At 60.0% G+C, this 19,331-nt stretch overlaps 1 protein-coding gene across 2 annotated transcripts; it reads right to left on the bottom strand.

The window, feature by feature from the left end:
- Window positions 1-6,861: 6,861 nt before the first annotated feature.
- Window positions 6,862-17,888, bottom strand: PUS1 (pseudouridine synthase 1). Of its 2 annotated transcripts, none has more exons than XM_080821732.1 (6): window positions 17,852-17,888; window positions 17,237-17,468; window positions 15,455-15,592; window positions 11,522-11,624; window positions 8,498-9,189; window positions 6,862-7,167 (listed from the first exon to the last, which is right to left on the bottom strand). In XM_080821732.1, exons 2-6 carry the CDS (start codon window positions 17,456-17,458, stop codon window positions 7,138-7,140), a joined length of 1,185 nt encoding a protein of 394 aa, XP_080677858.1. In that variant the 5' UTR covers window positions 17,459-17,468; window positions 17,852-17,888; the 3' UTR covers window positions 6,862-7,137. The 2 variants fall into 2 exon arrangements, with proteins under 2 accessions (XP_080677858.1, XP_080677857.1); XM_080821731.1 differs by lacking the exon at window positions 17,852-17,888 and adding an exon at window positions 17,551-17,732.
- Between the last annotated feature and the right edge of the window lie 1,443 nt (window positions 17,889-19,331).

Raw genomic sequence — 19,331 nt, 5'->3', positions numbered from 1 at the left:
CTCTCTGCCTGCCTCTCTGCCTACTTGTGATCTCTGTCAAATAAATAAATAAGAAATCTTAAAAAAAAAAAAAAGACACGCACAATCTGATTTCTGTCTTAAAAACATCATTCAGCTGCTGTGTTGAGATTCAAGAGCAGAGCAGCTCAGGAGAGCAGGCAGAGCAGGGAGGAGGCACTGGAATAACCCAGATAAGAGATGGGGGGCGAGGGGACTGAAGAACGGCGGTAGCCAGGAAGACAGTGAGGGGCAGTCAGGTTTGAATTCGATCGTAAAAGTGTTGACAGATCAGATTTAGGATGTGGAAGAGAAGCAGGGATTACAGGAGAGTTCTGACCTGAGCAACTTCGAACGTGGGGCTGCCTCCAAGAGAAATGCAACGGCCAGGAAGCAGCAGGTCTCACACAAGTGAAAGTGCGGTGTGGAACCCGGAGCAGGAAGACCCAGCCAGGACATACACATTCAGGACCTGACGACATGTGACCTACAGTCCTGACACAGGGTGAGATCACCCAGGTGCACACACCAGAGAGGAGGTCTGGAACTGCCCCGAGGCATTAGAAGATTTACAGGGGAAGGAGATGAGAAGCAACCAGCAAGGTAAGAGGAGAACCAACAGAGTGGCGTCCCCGTGCCACGAGCAGACAGTGTTCCAAGGAAGCCATGGGCGGCCTGGTGAAAGGCTGCCTACAGGAGGGCTTGGCAATGTACCAGCACCAGGGACCCCAAGAGGAGTGATGCTGGAGAAGAGGCAGGACGGAAGGACCAGAAGCTTAAGTGAAGCTGGTTCAAGAGAAGTGGGAAGAAAAAATGGTGACAGAGAACACATGATCTTTTTTCTAACCGTGGTATAAAAGGAAGCTAAAACCTGGAAAGAGTTAGATGGAGGATCTGAATGTCGATAATAACATCTGAAGAGAAGATAAACTGAAGATGAGACCAGAATGTCAGAGCCACAGCGCAGACAGCATGAAATGCTGGATGACACGCAAGAGCCTAATGCTGGTCTGTGGACACGACAGGGCTTAACGCGGTGGCGCTATTTTTAAAAGCACATAAAATCACATCATACAATCTCAATTATAAAGGAAAAATTACATGGCTACAACAACGGGCCATAAAAACATCAACTGTGCGTGTCTTTGGGTGGTAGGATGACAGTTTCAAAATACACTTTTCATTTTTTGAAACCATCCAGGTACCCTACTTGTTTTATTGGTTCCACGAAAAAAAGTTACCAAAACCATTTTACCGCAAACACCACTTCAACAACCCATGGGAAAGTACACAAAGACTCCAACGTGGACAACGGCAGGGGCAGCGCCACTGGCATCGGGCAGCGCTACCTTCTGCACTGATAAGGCGACACGGAGCAGAGCCCTGAGGGCCACGGATCTCCGCGCCACAGCGCTGAGGGCAGAGGGAGCCGCGGGCGGAATGGCCTGGCGGTCAGGGGCTGACCATTCTTCGGGGCGCCAGGGGGCTCCGCAGGAAGACATCTGACTACACCGCTGCGCAGCGGGCAGCAGCGTCAAAGTGAGCGGGGCCTGAATTCAGCCCGCTGCCCCCCCCCCACCCCGAACGGCCTGGACAAGTCGCTCTCCTCTGCACCTGTCCCCACACCCGTGAAGGCGACACGCCGCGCGCCCGAGGACCAGTGCAGCGGGGATGCCTTTGCTGCTGAAGGGGCCGGACACGCAGACCCGAGACCCAAACCAAACCAAAGAGCCGGGCATGCAGTGGGGCTTGGAGAGCCGCCCCCGCGCGGCACCCGCGTCCCGGTGGGCCTCCGCACCGCCAGAGCGCCCCACCCACCCCCGGCGCCCCAACACCGCGGGCCGCGTCCCCGCGCCGGCGCCGCACACCCGCCCCCGGCGCCCCGTTCCGGCCGACAGCGCTTCCGCAGGGCCGCCCCTCACCGCGCCGGGGCTCTGTCACCGCGGGCCGCGTCTCCGCGCCGCGCCAGCGCCCCCCACCCACCCCGGCCGACCCTCACTCCCGGCGCCCGAGCCACCCCCCACCCCCGGCGCTCCCGTCTCCTCGGGCCGCGTCTCCGCGCCAAACCAGGGCCACCTCCACCCCCGGTCCCTCCACCCAAGGCCCGGCAGCGCCCGCCCACTCCGGCGGGCCCCCAACTACACAGCCCGGAGGTGGGGGAAGGGCTCCAGGAGGGCTGCGGGCGCAAGCCACACGACTCCGGGCCCTGACCCCCGGCGTTCCCGGCCACGCCGTGCCCCACGTACCCGGGCCTGGACCGCACTCCTGCCGCGTCCGGCCGAGGGCTGGGGGCGAGGGTCGAGGCGGCACCGCTCCGCTCGGCGCATCCGGGGCCGCGAGCGGAGGAAGCGGCGGCGCGCCCGCTACGGTGAGCCGGAAGTGACGTCCCGCGGCGGGAGACGTCGAGACGCGCAGCGGGCTAGAGCGGCCGGGCGACGGGCGGGCCGACGGGCCGACGGCGGACCGGCCCCGCCGAGTCGTGCGTGGGGCGAGGCTGGGGCCGCGGGGGTCGGCTGGGCGGGCGCGGACGGGGCGGACGGGGCGAGCGGGGGCCCGCGGACGGCGTCAGACTGCAGAGGGCTGGCGCAGTGAACACGGCCGAGAGAAGACGCCCCCCGAACCGGCGGAGACCCAGTCAGACCCCGGGGCCGGGGCGGGCCGCAGAGCAGATGAGGGGCCTCGGGCTCCGCTCCCGGCTTCCGCCGCCTGTTGTGCACCCCGCGGCCGGGCGCCCCGGTGCGGAGGAACCTTCGGGGGGCGAAGTGCGGTGGGCGCGCCCCCACTCCGCTCGCTCGCACCCGCGGTCCGCGGCCCCATCGGCTCACGGCCGGGGAAATGGGGCGAACCCAGGGGACACCTGCTACGACAGAGATGAGCCCGGAAAGCACCGGCGCGGTGGGGAAGCCAGACAGGCCGCGCGCTGCAGGGGGCCGCTTCCGTGGCGGGCGCAGAAGGCGCGGGTCCGGGCGGCGGACAGTAGCTAGCCATGGCCGGGGGCTGCGGAGGGGGGGGCGGGGGGCCGCCTGCGGCTGGACCCGGGATTTCCTTGGGCGGTTGATGAAAATGTGAAATTAGGTAGCGCCGATGGTTGCACAAGTTCGTGAATGTACCAAAAAACACCGAATTGCGCACTTTGAAAGGATGCGTTTATGGTATGTGAATTACATCTCAATTAAAAAAAGTCATTTTTTTAAAGATTTTATTTATTTATTTGACAGACAGAGATCACAAGTAGGCAGAGAGGCAGAGAGAGAGGAGGAAGCAGGCTCCCTGCTGAGCAGAGAGCCCGATGCGGGGCTCGATCCCAGGACCCTGGGATCATGACCTGAGCCGAAGGCAGAGGCTTTAACCCACTGAGCCACTCGGCCCTAAAAAAAGTCATTTTAAAAAATGAAGGCTAGGGACACCTGGCTGGCCTCGTCCAGCGGAGTGTGCGATTCTTGATCTCAGGGTTGTGGGTTCAAGGCCCACCCTGGGTGTGAAGGTTACTTTAAAAATAAAAATAAAGGGGTGCCTGGGTGGCTCAGTGGGTTAAGGCCTCTGCTTTAGGCTCAGGTCATGATCCCAGGGTCCTGGGATCGAGCCCCGCATCAGGCTCTCTGCTTGGCGAGGAGCCTGCTTCCTCCTCTCTCTCTCTCTCTGCCTTCCTCTCTGCCTACTTGTGATCTCTGTCAAATAAATAAATAAAATCTAAAAAAAAAAAAAAAAAGATTACTGTTAAAAAATAAAATAAATAAAAAATAAAAATAAGGGGCACCTGGGTGGCTCAGTGGGTTAAGCCTCTGCCTTGGGCTCAGGTGGTGATGTCAGGGTCCTGGAATCGAGCCCTGCATCTGGCTCTCTGCTGGGGGTGGGGGGGGAGGTGGGGGGGGCTGCTTCCTCCTCTCTCTCTCTGCCTCTCTGCTACTTGTGATCTCTGTCAAATAAATAAAATTTAAAAAATCTTTTAAATAAATAAATAAAAATAAAACCTTGGGCACCTGGGTGGCTCGGTTGCTTAGGCAACCGCCTCCAGCTCGGGTCATGATCCCGGGATCCTGGGATGGAGTTCCACATCAGGCTCCCAGCTGCATGGGGAGTCCGCTTCTCCCTCTGATCTTCTGCCCTCTAATGTTCTTTCTCACTGTCTCTCTCAAATAAATAAATAAAATCTTTTTAAAAAATAAATAAAAATAAAATCTTAAAAAATTGAGAAAAGAATTAGAAAACAAATGGGATAAAAGCGCCTCAGCAGAGTGCAGGTACAAATGCCCTCTGGTGTTAAACTGAAAATTTTATAAAGACAAACCCCGACTATGAAGGGAGTTGCACTTACCAGTCGTTCCAGAACCATGGTCAAAGAACATTCTCTGTCCTGTTGAATTGCCTGGGTGGGGACTGGCTCTTTGAACCCTCATACCACCCTCCTACTTGGTGAAGCCGGGAAGTTAAAAACTCGGTCTGCCAGAGGCCCGGCTGAGTGAGGCCCTTCTGTCTGCCACATTTGTGCAAGACTGGAGGTGGAAGGAGGTGGCCCCAGACTTCCTGCTGCTCCTGGCTGCACTTGCTGCCCAAAAGCAGGTCTGACCCATGTTTCTCCTGCAAGGGTGGCCCAGTGCTGGGTGGCCATCAGTGTGGAGCTGTGGACAGTGGTGGCTTTTTGACAAGAACACTTGCCCCAGGGCCATAGCTCTGGGTAGCTTGTCAGCAGCTCCAGGCGTGTGGCCGTGGGTGGGGGGCTCCGGGTCCTCCGGGCCCCCCAGCCCCAGAGCCAGGTGCCTCAGTGGGCCAGTTGTGTTTTGTTCCAGGAATCATTCCGGGGGATCTGGGGTCCAGTCCCAAACCAAGTACTTGAGCCGCCCACCCCCAGCCATCTGTAAGCCCCAAATTTCCTGAAGAAAACCTCTCCCAACCACGCACAGAACCAGTGACGTCTTCCTCTCGGAGACCTGCGTGCTCCCAACACACACAGGTGAGAGCAGCTCACGCGATTTCCCATGGCTCCCAGGTGCTGACTCACGTGCCCATCTTACATGCCGGCCAACGTGGGGACCCAGCAGGCAGGGAAAGGAGGTGCGGGTTCTTGGTCTCCTGTGTCCTTGGGATAACACTGCATTCTGGCATCTGACGCCCTGACCACACAGATCCTGGCCCTAACTTTCTGTGCCTTCCATACTCAGGGAAGGATCATGCAACCCAGGAAAAGGCTGGCCCCAAGGTCAGACTTGCTCCCCTAAGGTTCTGGAGAGAGTAGGGAACAGCCACCATCATGTGATATCTGCAGAGCTCTGTGGAGGAACGGAGCCATTAAAGTCAAGGGAAACCCATCAGACCACTGATTCTGCATTTGAAACTGATTTGAAACCCATCAGACCGCTGATTCTGCATCCACAGCTACTCACACTTGTGAACAAGGACGTATAGGGACGGTCTGGACAAACGCCTGGCAGCAGGCTGGGCGGCGTGGACACAGTGAGCCACCAGCAAGAACAGTACAGCCTTTCGTGACCGCAAAGCCACGCTATGTTGAGGCAAGCAAGAGTCAAGTGTATTGTGAGTCGCCATCTGTGTGAAGAGGGCGATCAGATGGGCTCGTCCATGCACAGAGCTCTCTGGGAGAAGCCCTAGAACGAAGGATGAGAGCTGCTCTCTTCTGTACTGTTGCTTCAAGTGCATTCATTACTTTAAAACGCCGCACACCGAGGGATCCTCCGAGGTGACTAACACAGGTCATCCATTTGTTACCTGGAGTCACAGCTGGGAGTTATCTACTCTAGAAATCAAGACTTTGTAGCCTTTCATGGGTGAAGCTGTCGTCCAGCAGTTATTAGGCTCATTTCTACACTTGGAAATGTCTTCGCAAAGAGCCTTTGTTATCACGAGGCCCATTACCACACCTAATGCCAACCTCCTCCGTACCTCCTCCAAACCGCCCTTCCCCAATGGCCCCATCTGCGAATGGCCCCAGCTCATCAGTCCCTCAAACCTGAAGCCCAGCTCAGCCTTCAGTCCTCTCTCCTGTGCTCACCTCCATCCCCGTGGTGGCAGGAAGCCCAACTGCTTTTCTGCCCCCACACCCCCACCCTGGCCACAACAGCCTCCCCGGCGGTTTTCCTGATGATACTCACGCCCCCCCCATCTGTGCACCCAGAAGCTCTCGAAGAGATTTGCCCAGCTCCGTGCACACAGGGTTGTGCCCCCACATGCATGTATCCACGTGTGCACAGAGGCAGCCGTGAAGACACACAAGCACACGTGCACACCCACGGTACAGACACCACACGTCTCGCGCGTGCACGCATTATCATGTGCGTACTTGCGAACCCATGCACGAACACCAGCACGCACACACAGAACCCACTCCGGTGGCGCACTCCCCCACTGGAAACTGCCCGTGCCTTCCGCAGACTTGCCCACAGCCTGCCCGTCACCTGACCCCCCTTTCCTCACTGACAGGTCACTCCTGGGCTGTGCGGCAGCGCCTGCCACTTGGTAAAGGGAATCTCCCAGCATTCCTTGCAGCTAGACTAGATGGCGTGATATGTCCTCGACCACAAGGGGAAGAAGCTACTGGTGGGTCTTCTGTTAGGAAAGAAGGTGCCTCACCGAGGGGCACATTTGGTCCCCTCGTCTGTTCCACTCTTCCCATCTGAGATGTGGGCAGGGCTGGGGTGGATGTGACCGGGGTAAGGGCCCGCCCTGCTCGTGCCGCCTTCTACTATGCCGCCAAGCCACCAAGCCCGGTCCTGAGGGCTTGACGGCTGGTCCCATAGAGCCTCTCGTGCCCACCTGCTCCGGCCTCCACCCACCGATGCCACTTTGTTCCTAACAGCATGCGCCACCCCCTCCCAAAGACCAAATGAAAAATAAAAAACAGCATGACTTAAGCAAAGTTTGTACTTATTTAATAAGAAAAACTACTTCTTTAAAAAAATAGTGTCTTTACATGCTGAGGTGTATACGGTTAACGCATGAGCTGAGAACAGACTCACAGCAGGTCCTCCCTGGGATGAAGCCCAACGTGATGCAGGTCTCAAGACCCTGAGGTTGCGGGGCCGCGGCGAGGCTCTCCTGTGTCGGTGAGGACGGCCCGCAGAGGCAGCAGCGGTTCCCGGCACACACTGGGCCAGCCCGAAGGCGCTCCAGCAGGTGGCCGCCACCTCAATCACTGTCTCCTGGGGGGCCGGGGACCTGCAGGACAAGAGCAAAAGTGTGGGTGCTTCCTCCCTGGGGCGGGCTGTCCGCGGGGGGCTCAGCACCAGGGCCGCCTGGCCTGGCCCGCATCAGGGACACGCACAGGCGCCCGGTCTCTGCCCAACACCTGGTCTCCACACCAACAGTTCGGACCCCTGACCTGCTCCGGGAAAGTCAAAGCTGGGGACAAGGGAGTCTTCACAGGGCTCCGTCAGATCCCCCCAGGGGACGGAAAACGAGGCTCCTCCAAACTGGACAAGCACAGGCAGCAAGAGCCTGTCCTGGTGGGTGTCCAGCACAGGCACGCCGGGCCCCCAGCTCGAACCTGCACACACATGCCGTCCAGCCTCAGTGCCCGGGAGAACTAGTCCCCACCAACACCCAGAGCGGAAGAGCTCACACAAGCTCCCGGCAGGCCGTCTCCCCTGAAGAGCTTCAGTTCTCCCAGCGTGGCAGTCCCCACCACGACCCCACCCCCGCCGTGGCCCTGAGACAGAGCAGGACCACTCCCGTCTCCACTGTCCGATCCCCAACACCCCGAGGCCGCTGCCCGTCGTCCTCCCGCCTACACACCCGCTATTCCACACCTGGCCCACCTGGCTGGCTCACCGCCCCAGCATGCGCGAGTTTACAACCCAGGCGTGCAGCAGGGAGCACGCGTTTCTGGGCGTGTAGACGATGGGAAGCACTGTCCCAGCACTCCAGGTGGGACCGCGCCTGTGGAGAACTGCTGGGCCAGCGGAGAACCCAGGCTCAGGGACGCCTTCCGGCCCAGGGAAAGACCTCCTGCCGCAGACTACGCTGAGCTCCAGCGCCTCACACGCGCGCCCTCCTCCTAACACTACCACTGGCAGAGACGATCCACCCGGAGCCGCGGCCCTAGCAGGAGGGCGCGTCAGAGAGCAGCCTCCTGGGGCGGCCACCAAGCATCCCACATGCCTCTTGTAAGGGAGCCCACATTCCAGAACAGGTGTGACAACACACACATGAGAACCCCACAGTGCTCATCCTCACAGCACCGTCCCACAAACAGAAAGGTAGACCACCCAGCCCAGCCTCTGTCGAAGGTCCCCAGGCACAGAGCGGGGAGCGCACACAAAGCAGCACTGTGGGGCCACCAGCCACTTGGTCCCATGCCCTGCCCCTGCTCACCCCCGGCTGTGTGACCCCGAAAAGCTGACACACCAGCGCCTCAGCCTGCTCATCTGCACAACAGACACGAGGATGCCCATGTGCAGCTGGTGACAAGTTCATCCGAGCACCTAGAAGGGAGGGTCTGTGGCCTCCCCGGAGCCCCAGCCTCCAGCCCCACGGCCCCAGCCCCCACCTTGGCGTCTGGGCAGGCTGCGGCGTTGGCGGTGGCGTTGAAGTCGTGCACGGGCAGGGTGCTCAGCCACTGGGCCATGGACCGCTCGTGGCGCTCGGTGCTGATGATGGTGGGGTAGATGTGCTGTTCCTTGAACGCCGTGACCCCCGCCTCCTCCCGTGACCAGTCCAGCGGCTCGTGGAGCCCGTCATTGCCAAAGCGCTGGTTGTACTTCTCGAAGTGCACACGCTCCAGGACAAGGCCGAGCCCCGGCGCCTTGGGCACATCCACCTTCGCCTCCCCCCAGCTGCGCTCCAGCACGCTCTCGGGGGCGTAGCCCTTGACGATGGCCACCACCAGGCCGACCATCTTCCTGATCTGGTGCGTCATGAAGCTCTGCCCCTTCACCTTGATCACCGCGAACTCCATGCCATCCCGCACGAAAGGCTCCTCGCAGAACATGTCCAGGACGTAGCGCCGAGCGCTGGCCTCACGGGGCCCCTTCTGCGAGGTGAAGTTGTGAAAGTTGTGCGTGCCCTTGTAGCAGGCGAGGAGCCTGTTCACGCGCAGCAGCGTCTCCGCGCTCAGCCGGTAGCTCTCATCCTGCACATCGTGGTCCTTGTGGGCGAAAGCAAATGTGGGCAACATGTAGAAGTAGGTCCTGGCGTCACACTTGTTCTTGGAGTTGAAGCCACCCGTGACCCTCTTCAGTCCTTGAGGGGAGAGAAGGCAAGTGAGGACAACGGTTCCAGACCAACAAGCGCCTGGACCAGACGCGGGCCCAGCCTCCGCGCCCCCAGCCTCCCCGCCCTGAACCCGCCCACGCCAGACGCTCCACAGCAGAGATACACAAACCAACTCATCAAAACCACACGCTGATGTTAAAACCCAGGTTCACGGAGGGGCAGGGCAGCATGTGCTCTTGCTCTGTGCAGCTCTCCACGGCATGTGCTGCGGACCTGAAACCATACTCTACAAACTGTCCTCCGCGAGGCCACCAGACAGCAACAACAACCAGTTCAGCGACAACCGAAGAAACTCAAGACAACTTAGAAGACCGGGAAGAGAAGCGATCACACGCATTCTCGCATGTTCGCAGAATAAACCAGCAGGCAGCCCGAGCACCAGGAAGCAGGCCTGCAGAGACCCGCACTCTGAGCGCTGACAGCCCGGCAGGTGCCCAACAGATGCGTTAACCGGGAAGGGAAAGAATGAAGACAGGACAAAGCACGCAGGGCACCACTTGTGTGAAGCAGACACGTCTGTGTGCGTAGAGAATTTCCCCAAGGACACACAAGTTCCAGCGAGGACCCTGCGTGCAGCCTGAGCTGCACCAGGGCCCCACTGGCCTACAGGGGTGGGTCTGGGCCTGCACCTCCAGCCGGCCCAGCCCCAGGGCTCCCACCGTCCTTGCTCTCGCTCTACTTTCAGGCCTCATTTGGGGGTAATTTCAGGTTTTCTTCTTTGCCCGACATTAAACACTTTCATCCGCACCAAGCACCACCTAGAAGCGTCGTGCAGGCGACTGCCTGCCAGGACCAGCACCCAGGCTGCCTGATGGCCGCGCTCCAGGGCCACAACGAGGAAAACCACCCTGCATGTCACACTGCACGAGGAGTGCCGACAACTACGGTAACTGTACGGGATTCAGCGTTATTTTAGCAAAACCGGGGCCCGATCTACGGACCACACGGAAGACCTTCCCATGCAAGCGCGTCAACTGGCCTTCACGAGGGTTTACGAGATGAGGAGTATCCCGGGGGGGACCCTCCCTAGAGGCAGAGAAACTCTGCAACAGAGCAAACAGACATCCGGTGCGGAGAGAGTCACAGGAAGCATTACTGACCTCACACTAAGCCCTCACACTTGCACCCAATGCCCGTGCCAGCTGTGTCCGCGGCAGCGTGCAAGCCCAGCACCCTCGGGCGGCCCACGGAGAAACCACGTGCAGCACGCCCGCGTGTCAGGTCCACACAGCACCTGGCTCCATGAAAGGAGCCACACCCGGGGCCTGACTCTGTTCACGTAAAGTGGCAAGAACACGAACTAACCCGCGGCGCCGGACCGCCGGTCAGTGGTGGCCGGTGAGGAGGGGTGGGGGCGGGGGGCTCACGGTAGTAGCCGGGATGCTCCACAGGGCTGGGCACACGGGCGCGCGCACGTCAGAACTGTACGCTTAAATACAGGCTTCGTTATACGTCATTTATGGCTCAAAAGATTTTTTTTCAATTCGCAGCTTAGAAGGAAAACGAGGCGGCGTGGGCGCCACACGGGGTCATACGGTACCTATTAGCTGCGAGGCTGGGGGACGGATGCAGGGATGCGGCTGTCGTCTTCGGACGCTACAGAAAGTGAGGTGAGAAGGATGCTCCAACAGAGACGGCCACCAAGGCCACCAAACATCCTGTTTGCGAAGACACGGGCAGCGGGGGCAGTGACAGTCAAGGAACGCATGGCGGCCACACAGCCTGACCTGCTACAGAGGCTCTTCTACCCCCTGCTTTAGCCCCCAAAGCAATCTCTAAAAAACCAGTGAGTTACACCTAAGAAGGCAACCACGGCGATAATGAAATGGAACTGTGAAAAACGTCCATTAATCCAAAAGAGGAAACAGAACAAAAGAAGAGCACAGAACGCCAGAGACGAAAAGCGACAGACAGGGAGGTCTACAGCGACGAACCCGATGGCCGGGAAACGTAAACGGCCCGGAAGCGCCACTCGAAAGCAGGGTCAGATGGGGCTCATTTAACAAAGACCTAAAAACCCCGCTTACCAGCCTTGTTATAAAGGAGAATCATCACCCGTTTTAACTCAACCAAATCTGGACTCCTGTGTCCGGTGTTTGGTTGAAACAAGGCGCTGCCATGAAGGGCGCATCCTTCAGGAGGAGGGGACGGCGACCTCTGAAATAACTCACAACCGCTCTTACCAACCGCTAAGCAGCCGCTCAGAGTCCTAATTCCACACCAGAGAAATCTGGTGCGGCCTCACGTCCCAGGAAGACCCGCCGCCACGGGGCACAGGACCGTGCCCTGCTGCACTTACCCAGGATCCGGATGTGAGGCGGAAGGTGGCTGTTGATCTTTTCTAAAATGTCGTCTATCAGCCACACCTTCAGGGACACGACCTGGCCGGCCGCCGACACGCCCTGCAAAGGAAGCAGAAGGGTCAGGCACACCCCTCCATAAGTTGGTTCCTAGAAGAAGGACCGCGCCAACGCTAGGCCACTTCCCGTACAAGTTCAGCTTTAGAAACGCATCTGAGAGGCTGGTGAGACCTGAGGACAGCGCTCGGCCCCCCCAAGAAGCCAGGCGAGCACACCCAGGAGAGGATCACGGATGGCTTCAGAGCCCAGCAAAACACACGTCATGCAGGCAGGAAACGAAGGCTCCCTCAGACCGAACGCCGGGTGACATGGGGGAAGAAGAGCAAGCGATTTCGTCAGGAGAATGGGAGGCCGAGCAAGAAAGAGCTCGCCCAGCCCCGCCCATGGCGCCGCCATCCCCGCTCCAGGCACCCGGTCACCAGCGCTGCTGGCGCTCCACCAGGACCAGCCTCCGGCTCCAGCACAAGCCCGTGCCATCTGCATCTCCCCCATCTCATCGCGGAGGCTCATCTTGTCTGCCCTCGTCGCAGGGACAGCAGGTATGCCCCAGCAGCCTTCCGAGAGCCCCTCCTCGTGTGACTTCCAGGCCAGCACACAGCTATGATCACCCTGGCTTGCCCTGAGGGACCGCTGCTCGTCTGTCCCTGGGCCACCTCTACGAGCACGCTGCATAACGGGGCTTCAGCTCCATCGACAGGCCAGGCACCCACCAGGGGGCCTGGAACGCGTCCCCCTCAAACTCGGGGGAGGACCACTGTGCCATCTAAGTCAGGAGAGCAATTATCCTGTGAACAGGGACGGGGCACGACGTGGACAGGGAAAGGGAGTTGGTTACACAGGCAATGCCCATCAGGGTGAGCACGTGTCCCAACCCCATGCCGAACCTTCGTCTAGAAGCTGGCTTTCCAGACAGTCAGCATGGCAGGACCATGCCGGGACAGGGAAGGAGACGGGAGGGCTGCTGGGGGCCGGGCGGGGGACAGGGTGCTGTCCTGGGTGCAGACGGGCAGGCATGCAGCTCAGCACCACCCGCATCACGGCGCCACGTGAACATCATCTGAAGACACCCCACAAACCCGTGCCAAGAGGTCAGACTACAACACATGGGACATCCCTGCCCGAAACTCTGGTTGATCAGTCAAGAAAACAATCGGACAAATCCCGAGGACATCTGTTAAAACAACTCACCTCGAGTGTCCAAAAACATGTCAGAAAAGACCAAAAAAGAAAAGATGGGACAGATTAAAGGGAACTCAAAGGATGGGAGCACACATGCGCACACGGACTTCAGCTAAGGGGCCGAGTCAGTAACAAGCCGGGGCACGCGGGCAGTGGTGTCCCATCAGTGCTGGACTGCCCAAGGGGAGACCCACCCCGGGACACCACTATCCCTGCACGTTCAAGGCCTGCGGCTTTCGGGGGGTAATGAGGTCCATGACAGACTCTCAAACTGTCAAACAGTTTCAGGGGAAGAAAGGACGGAAAGAGAAATGTGGCAAAATGATATCACGTCAGAATCGAGGAGAGGGCCGGTCTGGCGTCCACCGCGGCACCCCCACACGCCTACAGGGCTAACATTCTGCCCAATGAGAACCTGGAGAGACGGGGGGGCGTCTGGGGGGCTCAGCCGGTGAAGCATCTGGCTCCAGCTCGGGTCATGATCCCGGGGTCCTGGGATCGAGCCCCGCACCGGGCTCCATGCCCAGCGGGGAGTCTGCTTCCCCCTCTCCCTCTGCCCCTTCTCCCTTTCTAAAAAACAACTGGAAATTTAAGAAAAGAAACAAAAAATGAACACTGACGATGTTACCCAGACTAAATCTACTGATCCCAGATCCACGTCCTGCAATACAGAGCGTCCCAACCATTCCAGTAGCCGAAACTACACAATGGATTTCAAACACTTAGATCAAAAAAAGGAAGGGGCGCCTGGCTGGCTCAGTGAAGCGTGCAAGTCTTGATCTCAGGGTTGTGGGTTCAAGCCCCATGTTGGGTGTAGAGATTACTTAAAAAAACAAAATCTTAAAAAAAAAAAAAGGAACGAAGATAGATAGCACGGCTGTTTCTTTGTCAATTGCGTGTGTAAATGAGAACATTCTGGAAGTGCTGCTGGCGCAGGAGACGGCTAACGGACCTGGGGTCCTTCCTGGGGAGCTGGAAGTGTCCCCAGACCAGCTGCAGGCATGGTCGCAGAGCTCTGAACACTCCTGAACCCACTGACCCGCACTTTCTGGGTGGGCAAACTGTAAGGAGTGGACTGTATCTCAACAAAGCTACTTCTTAAAAAACCTGAAATAAAAACTAAAGAAATAGGGGTGCCTGGGTGGCTCAGTGGGTCAAAGCCTCTGCTTTCAGCTCAGGTCATGATCCCAGGGTCCTGGGATCAAGTCCCGCATTGGGTTCTCCGCTTGGCGGGGAGCCTGCTCCCCCCACCCACCCTATCTCTGCCTCCCTCTCTGCCTCCTTGTGATCTCTGTCAAATAAATAAATAAAATCTTTAAAAAAAAAAAACAAAACAACTAAGAAAATGCAATCTTTTCTTCCTCCATCGGGCCAGATGCATTAAGTGGAGAGACGAGCTAGGATGTTGGTATGGGAAGTTTCAGGTTTCTTCGGGTTCCCCAGACTGGGAGAGGAAAACGCATCCGAACGCAACCGTAACAACAGCGGATTAAGCCCCACCGTTAGCTCAGGTAAACATCTGCTTTTTTCTGGCCTAGAAAACTCCCAGAGAGCTGTCACTGGAACAATTAAAGAGAAAAGGGAGACTGTAAGGAACCACAGGACCCTAGCCTGAGCCGTGAGAAACGTTACCACATCACCTACAAGACGCAAACCCGCAGCCGCGTGTTTGTCCTCCACTATCTGTACAACGTGCCACTTCTGCGGTCTCCACCCAGTGCCTGAACCCAGGGAATCTCGTACCTGCAGACATGCCCATGGTTCGGCTGCTCAGGACCCTGACCTGCCCGTGTCTGTGTCACACCCCCAAGGGACCTTAGGAGACCACAGAAGCCGCTCAGGGTCGGGATGCAGAGCAGGACAGAGGGCATGCGGTGCACTCTGCATTTCCTATCTACTAGAGAGGAGCGTGAGGTTAGTGCCTCTGCCCTACCTGCCTGCCCGGCTCCCCTCCACTCTCCCTTGGCGACCTCCTGCCCATGCCAGACCCACACCCAGGAACACAAGACCACTCGGCACGGCTGCCACGCTGCCTGGGACAGATGTGTGAGGCAGTGAGTCCCTGCAGTGGCGCCCAATCTTAGGGCCGAATGGACAACACAGGGCCACAGCCACTGAAGCCCCCCAGTCCGCGAGACGTGACCAGAGCAGTGGTGACGCACCATGAGCATGGAGTACGTAGTGGGCTACCAAGCCGCGACACACACACACACACCCGCACCCACACAGAATGGGAACTGCGATCTGCCGGTTGTATTCCTGCTGATTACACAGTGAAAAAAAACTATCTGGGATAAACTAAGTTAAATAAAACTTTACTCACTCCAAGGTCATCTGTTTCCTTTGCCCTCTTAGAAAACGGGACACTCGATCCTATGTGTACCCTCAAGCCTGAGTCACGGGGACACTGTGACCACCATGTGGCCACCTGCGGGAGCCACAGAAAATGCACAGACACGAAGTCTGGGCAGCACTGAGCCTCCAGATCCCGCCACACACAGACTGGAAATGCTTAGAGAACTTTTTAGTGACACAAGGCGATGGCTTTCTGTCCGTTTTGGCTAGTTTGGTCTGTGCATCTGTCGTTCGCAGACAACAGTCTTGACAAACAGACACTGACCTGTGGTGTGTCGCACAGAGTGGCAGCTTCAGGTGCTGCTCAAACCTGCAGGGGAGGGACAGGGAGTGCCTACCTTATCTGTCCGGGCGCACCGCTGGAAGGACATTTTCCTCATGTCTTCACCGTGATTTTCAGGAATACAACCCGACCGGACCAGGGCAGACACCAAGTCATCTTCGATGGTCTTGAATTGTGAGGACCCAACATTCCTCTGAAGGAAAGAAGAGAAAACCAGTTTTCTTCGCTTAGTCACTGCCCACAGATGGGAGCTCTGGGCCTACGCTGCTCCCTGTAGGGCGCCTGGGTACTGGGCCCACACCTGTGGCCCTGGGGGACACACCACGGCACTTCCCTGTTCCATAGCGAGTGAGAGAGTTACCTAAGCATACACAGTCTCTAGAAACTTCCCACCCTGGGCAGCCAGGTCAAACAGCCCACAGAGGGTGTCACCCGAGACACCGCTGCCTCCCACCCGGTCGGATCTGAAACCAGTGCCCCTCCTACCCGAGACCCATTGGTCAGCAGCAGCAGGCCACAGAGGGACACCCCCCCTTATCACCAAGGGGAGGCAGACCCCTTGACTCAAAGCAGGAAACCCAGCCTTGGCATCCCGGCACCCCTTCAGCTCACGTGACCAGCCTGTACAACTTCTTGGAACCACTGTGTGCAAGGGAAAGAGGACAGCCACTGCTTCTAGAACCCCCTAACGCTACCCTCTCAGCGTGCCCCAACCACAACCCAGTGCCTGCAGGTCCCTGCACATCCATGAGGTCACACGACCACTAGGATGCTCCTCAGAGAAAGCCTCCTGCACACCAGGCACACGAGGGCCTACGAGCAGTCCACCACGATCACCACAGGGGAAGTTCTTCCCAAGGTCTACCTTACAGCCCTCACCGAGACGATCAAGTCATAAATGCTGCTCAAACACCCACGCGGGGGACGGAGATGTGGCGGTGGGGAAGGCGGCCAAGTGCCAGGCTCTCAGAACGTTCTTCCATCAGCACGGCGAGCCACTGTCACTCTCCAACCCCCCGCATTTCCCTAACGGGGAAACTGAGGCACCCAGAAGTCAATGAGCCTCAGCAAAGCTCTCAAGACGGCGCCTAAGGCAAAAATGCACGTCGAAATCACAGTCGCAAAAGCATTTCACGGCCCACGTGGAGCACCAGGGGTGGTCCCTCCGTTCCTGAGGCAGTCACCGACCCGCTGGCACAGCTGACCCCATGCCACGTCAGTTTCCCCGGGGCCACCCACGCTCTTCCCTAAAATGAGACCCGAAGAACCCCAGGTCTCCCACTGTTCATAGTGAGAACTATGAGAACACCTGGAGCGCCCAGGACGGTTGTGCTGGACGCTCCGGGCACGGCAGGCAACTCCATGCCTGAGTCAAACTTCAGCAAGCTTACAGAACACGGGACCCATGCTGCAGAGCGGACTGCGGGACCAAGGAGAGTCGTGCATGTGTGCAGCACCCGCACCCCGACTTCCAGGAATTCTGAGAATTCTACCTCCGCACAGCCTCTGAGCTCCAGCGTCTGACAGACACCAGCAGCTGCCCCTCCCAGCCCTTCCGCCTCCAGGAGAGAGAGGAGCAGGGAGAGCCTCGTCAGGGCCTGGAGCCACAGGCTGTTCGGCCACAATCCCAGCTGGACACCTCCCGGGGCCACAGCAGGGCTCGGGGCCACAGCCCGGCTCCGGCCGTTGTGGCTCCAGCGGAAACCCCGCCCAGGGGACTCACCACGACGCTGAAGAGCGAGGCCCCGTGTCCTGCGCTGCCCTAGCGGGACAGCTGTCACCGCGAGGTCCCAGCCCGAGGCCGGTGGGAGGAGGGAGCCCCGCGCGGCGCCCTCACCTGCATGCCGTGGTAGCCCTTCCCGGAATAGGCCATGAGCAGCACGATCTTCCGCTTGGGCAGCTTCCTCTGCAGCTCCCCGTCCGGACCGCTCCGCAGCTTCTTGGCCTGCTGCTCCGCGTCCTCCCAGACCCGCGCCCCGCCCTGCCAGCCGCTCCGGGCCTTCCGGTCCTGCTCCCGCGCGGCGCCCACGGGGGCGGGGGCCTGCGCGTTCCCGGCCATGCGAGGCGAGCTGCAAGGACACGGCCCGAGTGAGCGTGCGGCCGGGGCGCGCGGCCTGGACAGCGGGGGCCCGGGCGACGCGCCGCGGTTACCAGAGCAGACGCCGTCCCGGGCGCGGGCTCCACGCTCCGCAGGCTCTCCGCAGGGCCCCGGCCGCCGCCCGCAGGCTGGGCGCCGCCATGCGCGGCGGGGAGCGGGGTGTCGGGGGCGGGGGTGGCACGGGCCCGGCCCCCTCCCCCGGGGCGCCCCCGCGGCCGGCGGCCGACCTCCCCGGCGGCGCCTGCCCTCCCCGGCCCTCCCGCCCCGCCCGGCCGGCTTCCCCCTCGGGAGTCCGGGAGCCTCCGGCCACTCTCCCGGAACTAGACCGACGCGCTCCCACCCGACCCCACTCACGGCGCCGCGGACTGAGCCGGAGCCGGACCACGTGGGCGAAGGCGGAAGTGGAACGCGCGCCCGACGGCGGCCGGGCGCGGACGAAAGGCCTACTGAGCCGGGCGAGGGGCGGGGCGGGGGCGGGGCGAGGGGCGGGGCCGCACCGCCCGAGCGCGCGCGGCTCCCGGAGCGAGCAGGTGCGGACAGGTGCTCGGCCGGACGAGTCCCGCGGGCGCCGCGCTCCTGAGGACCCCGGGGGCGGGCGTGAGCCCCTGCCGGGGGGGCGAGCCCACCAGCGCGTCCCCGGACTCTGCGGCTCCCGGATCCGCGGTGGCCGAGCGTCTGCTCACGCGCGCGCTCACGGCTCACACCGGGGGGCCGCGGGCCTCGGGAAGACCTTGCGGGAGGACTTGGGAGGCGGCAGGAGGCGCCTGCGCGGGCCCGGACCAGTCTCCTTCCGGGGCCGGGGCATCGACCAGAGCAATTCGGGAGCTCACGTTCTCGCGGGGGGACGCCCGGTGACCAACGCAAGCGGAAAAGTAAGACGGGGCGTCCCGAAGCCGTAAACGCCCCGTGCAGAAGGAGCCGAAGCACTGGTGCGCCCACGATGTGAGTCTTGGAAACTGCCCGCGGTTAGAGACCGGATCGGAGGCCCACGTAGTGTAGGTTCTCCTTCATGCGCCGCGTCCACAACGGGCAGGCCGGGGTCCAGAAAGTGGGTTGGTGGTTGCGGACAAGAGTCTCCATGGACCACACCATAACCAGGCTCCACTAAGCTCAAAAGCGAGGATGGGTTGACAAGGAGACCATGCGGGCGGGAGGGGAAGCACAGTGTCTCCGTGCCAGGGCTGGGTGACCTGGGGAGCTCTGCTGGCTCAGCAGCTGTAGGAAGCATTGGGCCAGCTCCACAGAGCCCCCGACCTTCACACAGGGCACCCCCCCACCCTCTTCCGGAAGATTCCTTCTGCCGGCAATGCTCCCTCCCAGCCCTAGCAGCGCTGAGGCCACGGGCCCCACCCAGCATAGGGAGATAGACATGGGGTCCCAGGCTGGGGGCATCCGCAGGAATCCAGGACCTGGACAACTGGGACGGCTCCAGATGGGCAGAGGACTAACCCAGCCAGGGAGCCGGGAAGGCTGGACGCTGAGGCTCTCCCTCCCCACCACATGGGAGCCGAGGGTTCCCTAGTGCTGGAACAGAGACCCAGACCATGTGGAGAGCTGTGGCAGGGGCAGACCCAACACCCCCCGGACTATGCCATGTGCAGCCCCTGACTGGGAAGCCCCCAGCCAAGTTACATCAGGTAGGAAGGATGGAGGCATGTGTCCCTGCAGGAGCCTATGCCAGAGTCCTTGTAGGAATGAAACTGGCAGGAAGGTAAGCACTGTGACAGGTCAGAACTGCCCACTGTTAGGGGAGAGAGGCTCCTGGTCACCTGTCACGTGGGGAGCAGACCACCACACCTGCTCCCTCCTCAGACCCCGCCAATGACGGTGGCCA

The sequence above is a fragment of the Martes martes genome (genome assembly GCF_963455335.1).
Source record: "Martes martes genome assembly, chromosome: 13".
In the NCBI taxonomy this organism is placed as follows: Eukaryota; Metazoa; Chordata; class Mammalia; order Carnivora; family Mustelidae; genus Martes; species Martes martes.
Note: the sequence above shows the minus strand (reverse complement) of the source record. Positions and strands in the feature narration are given on the sequence as shown.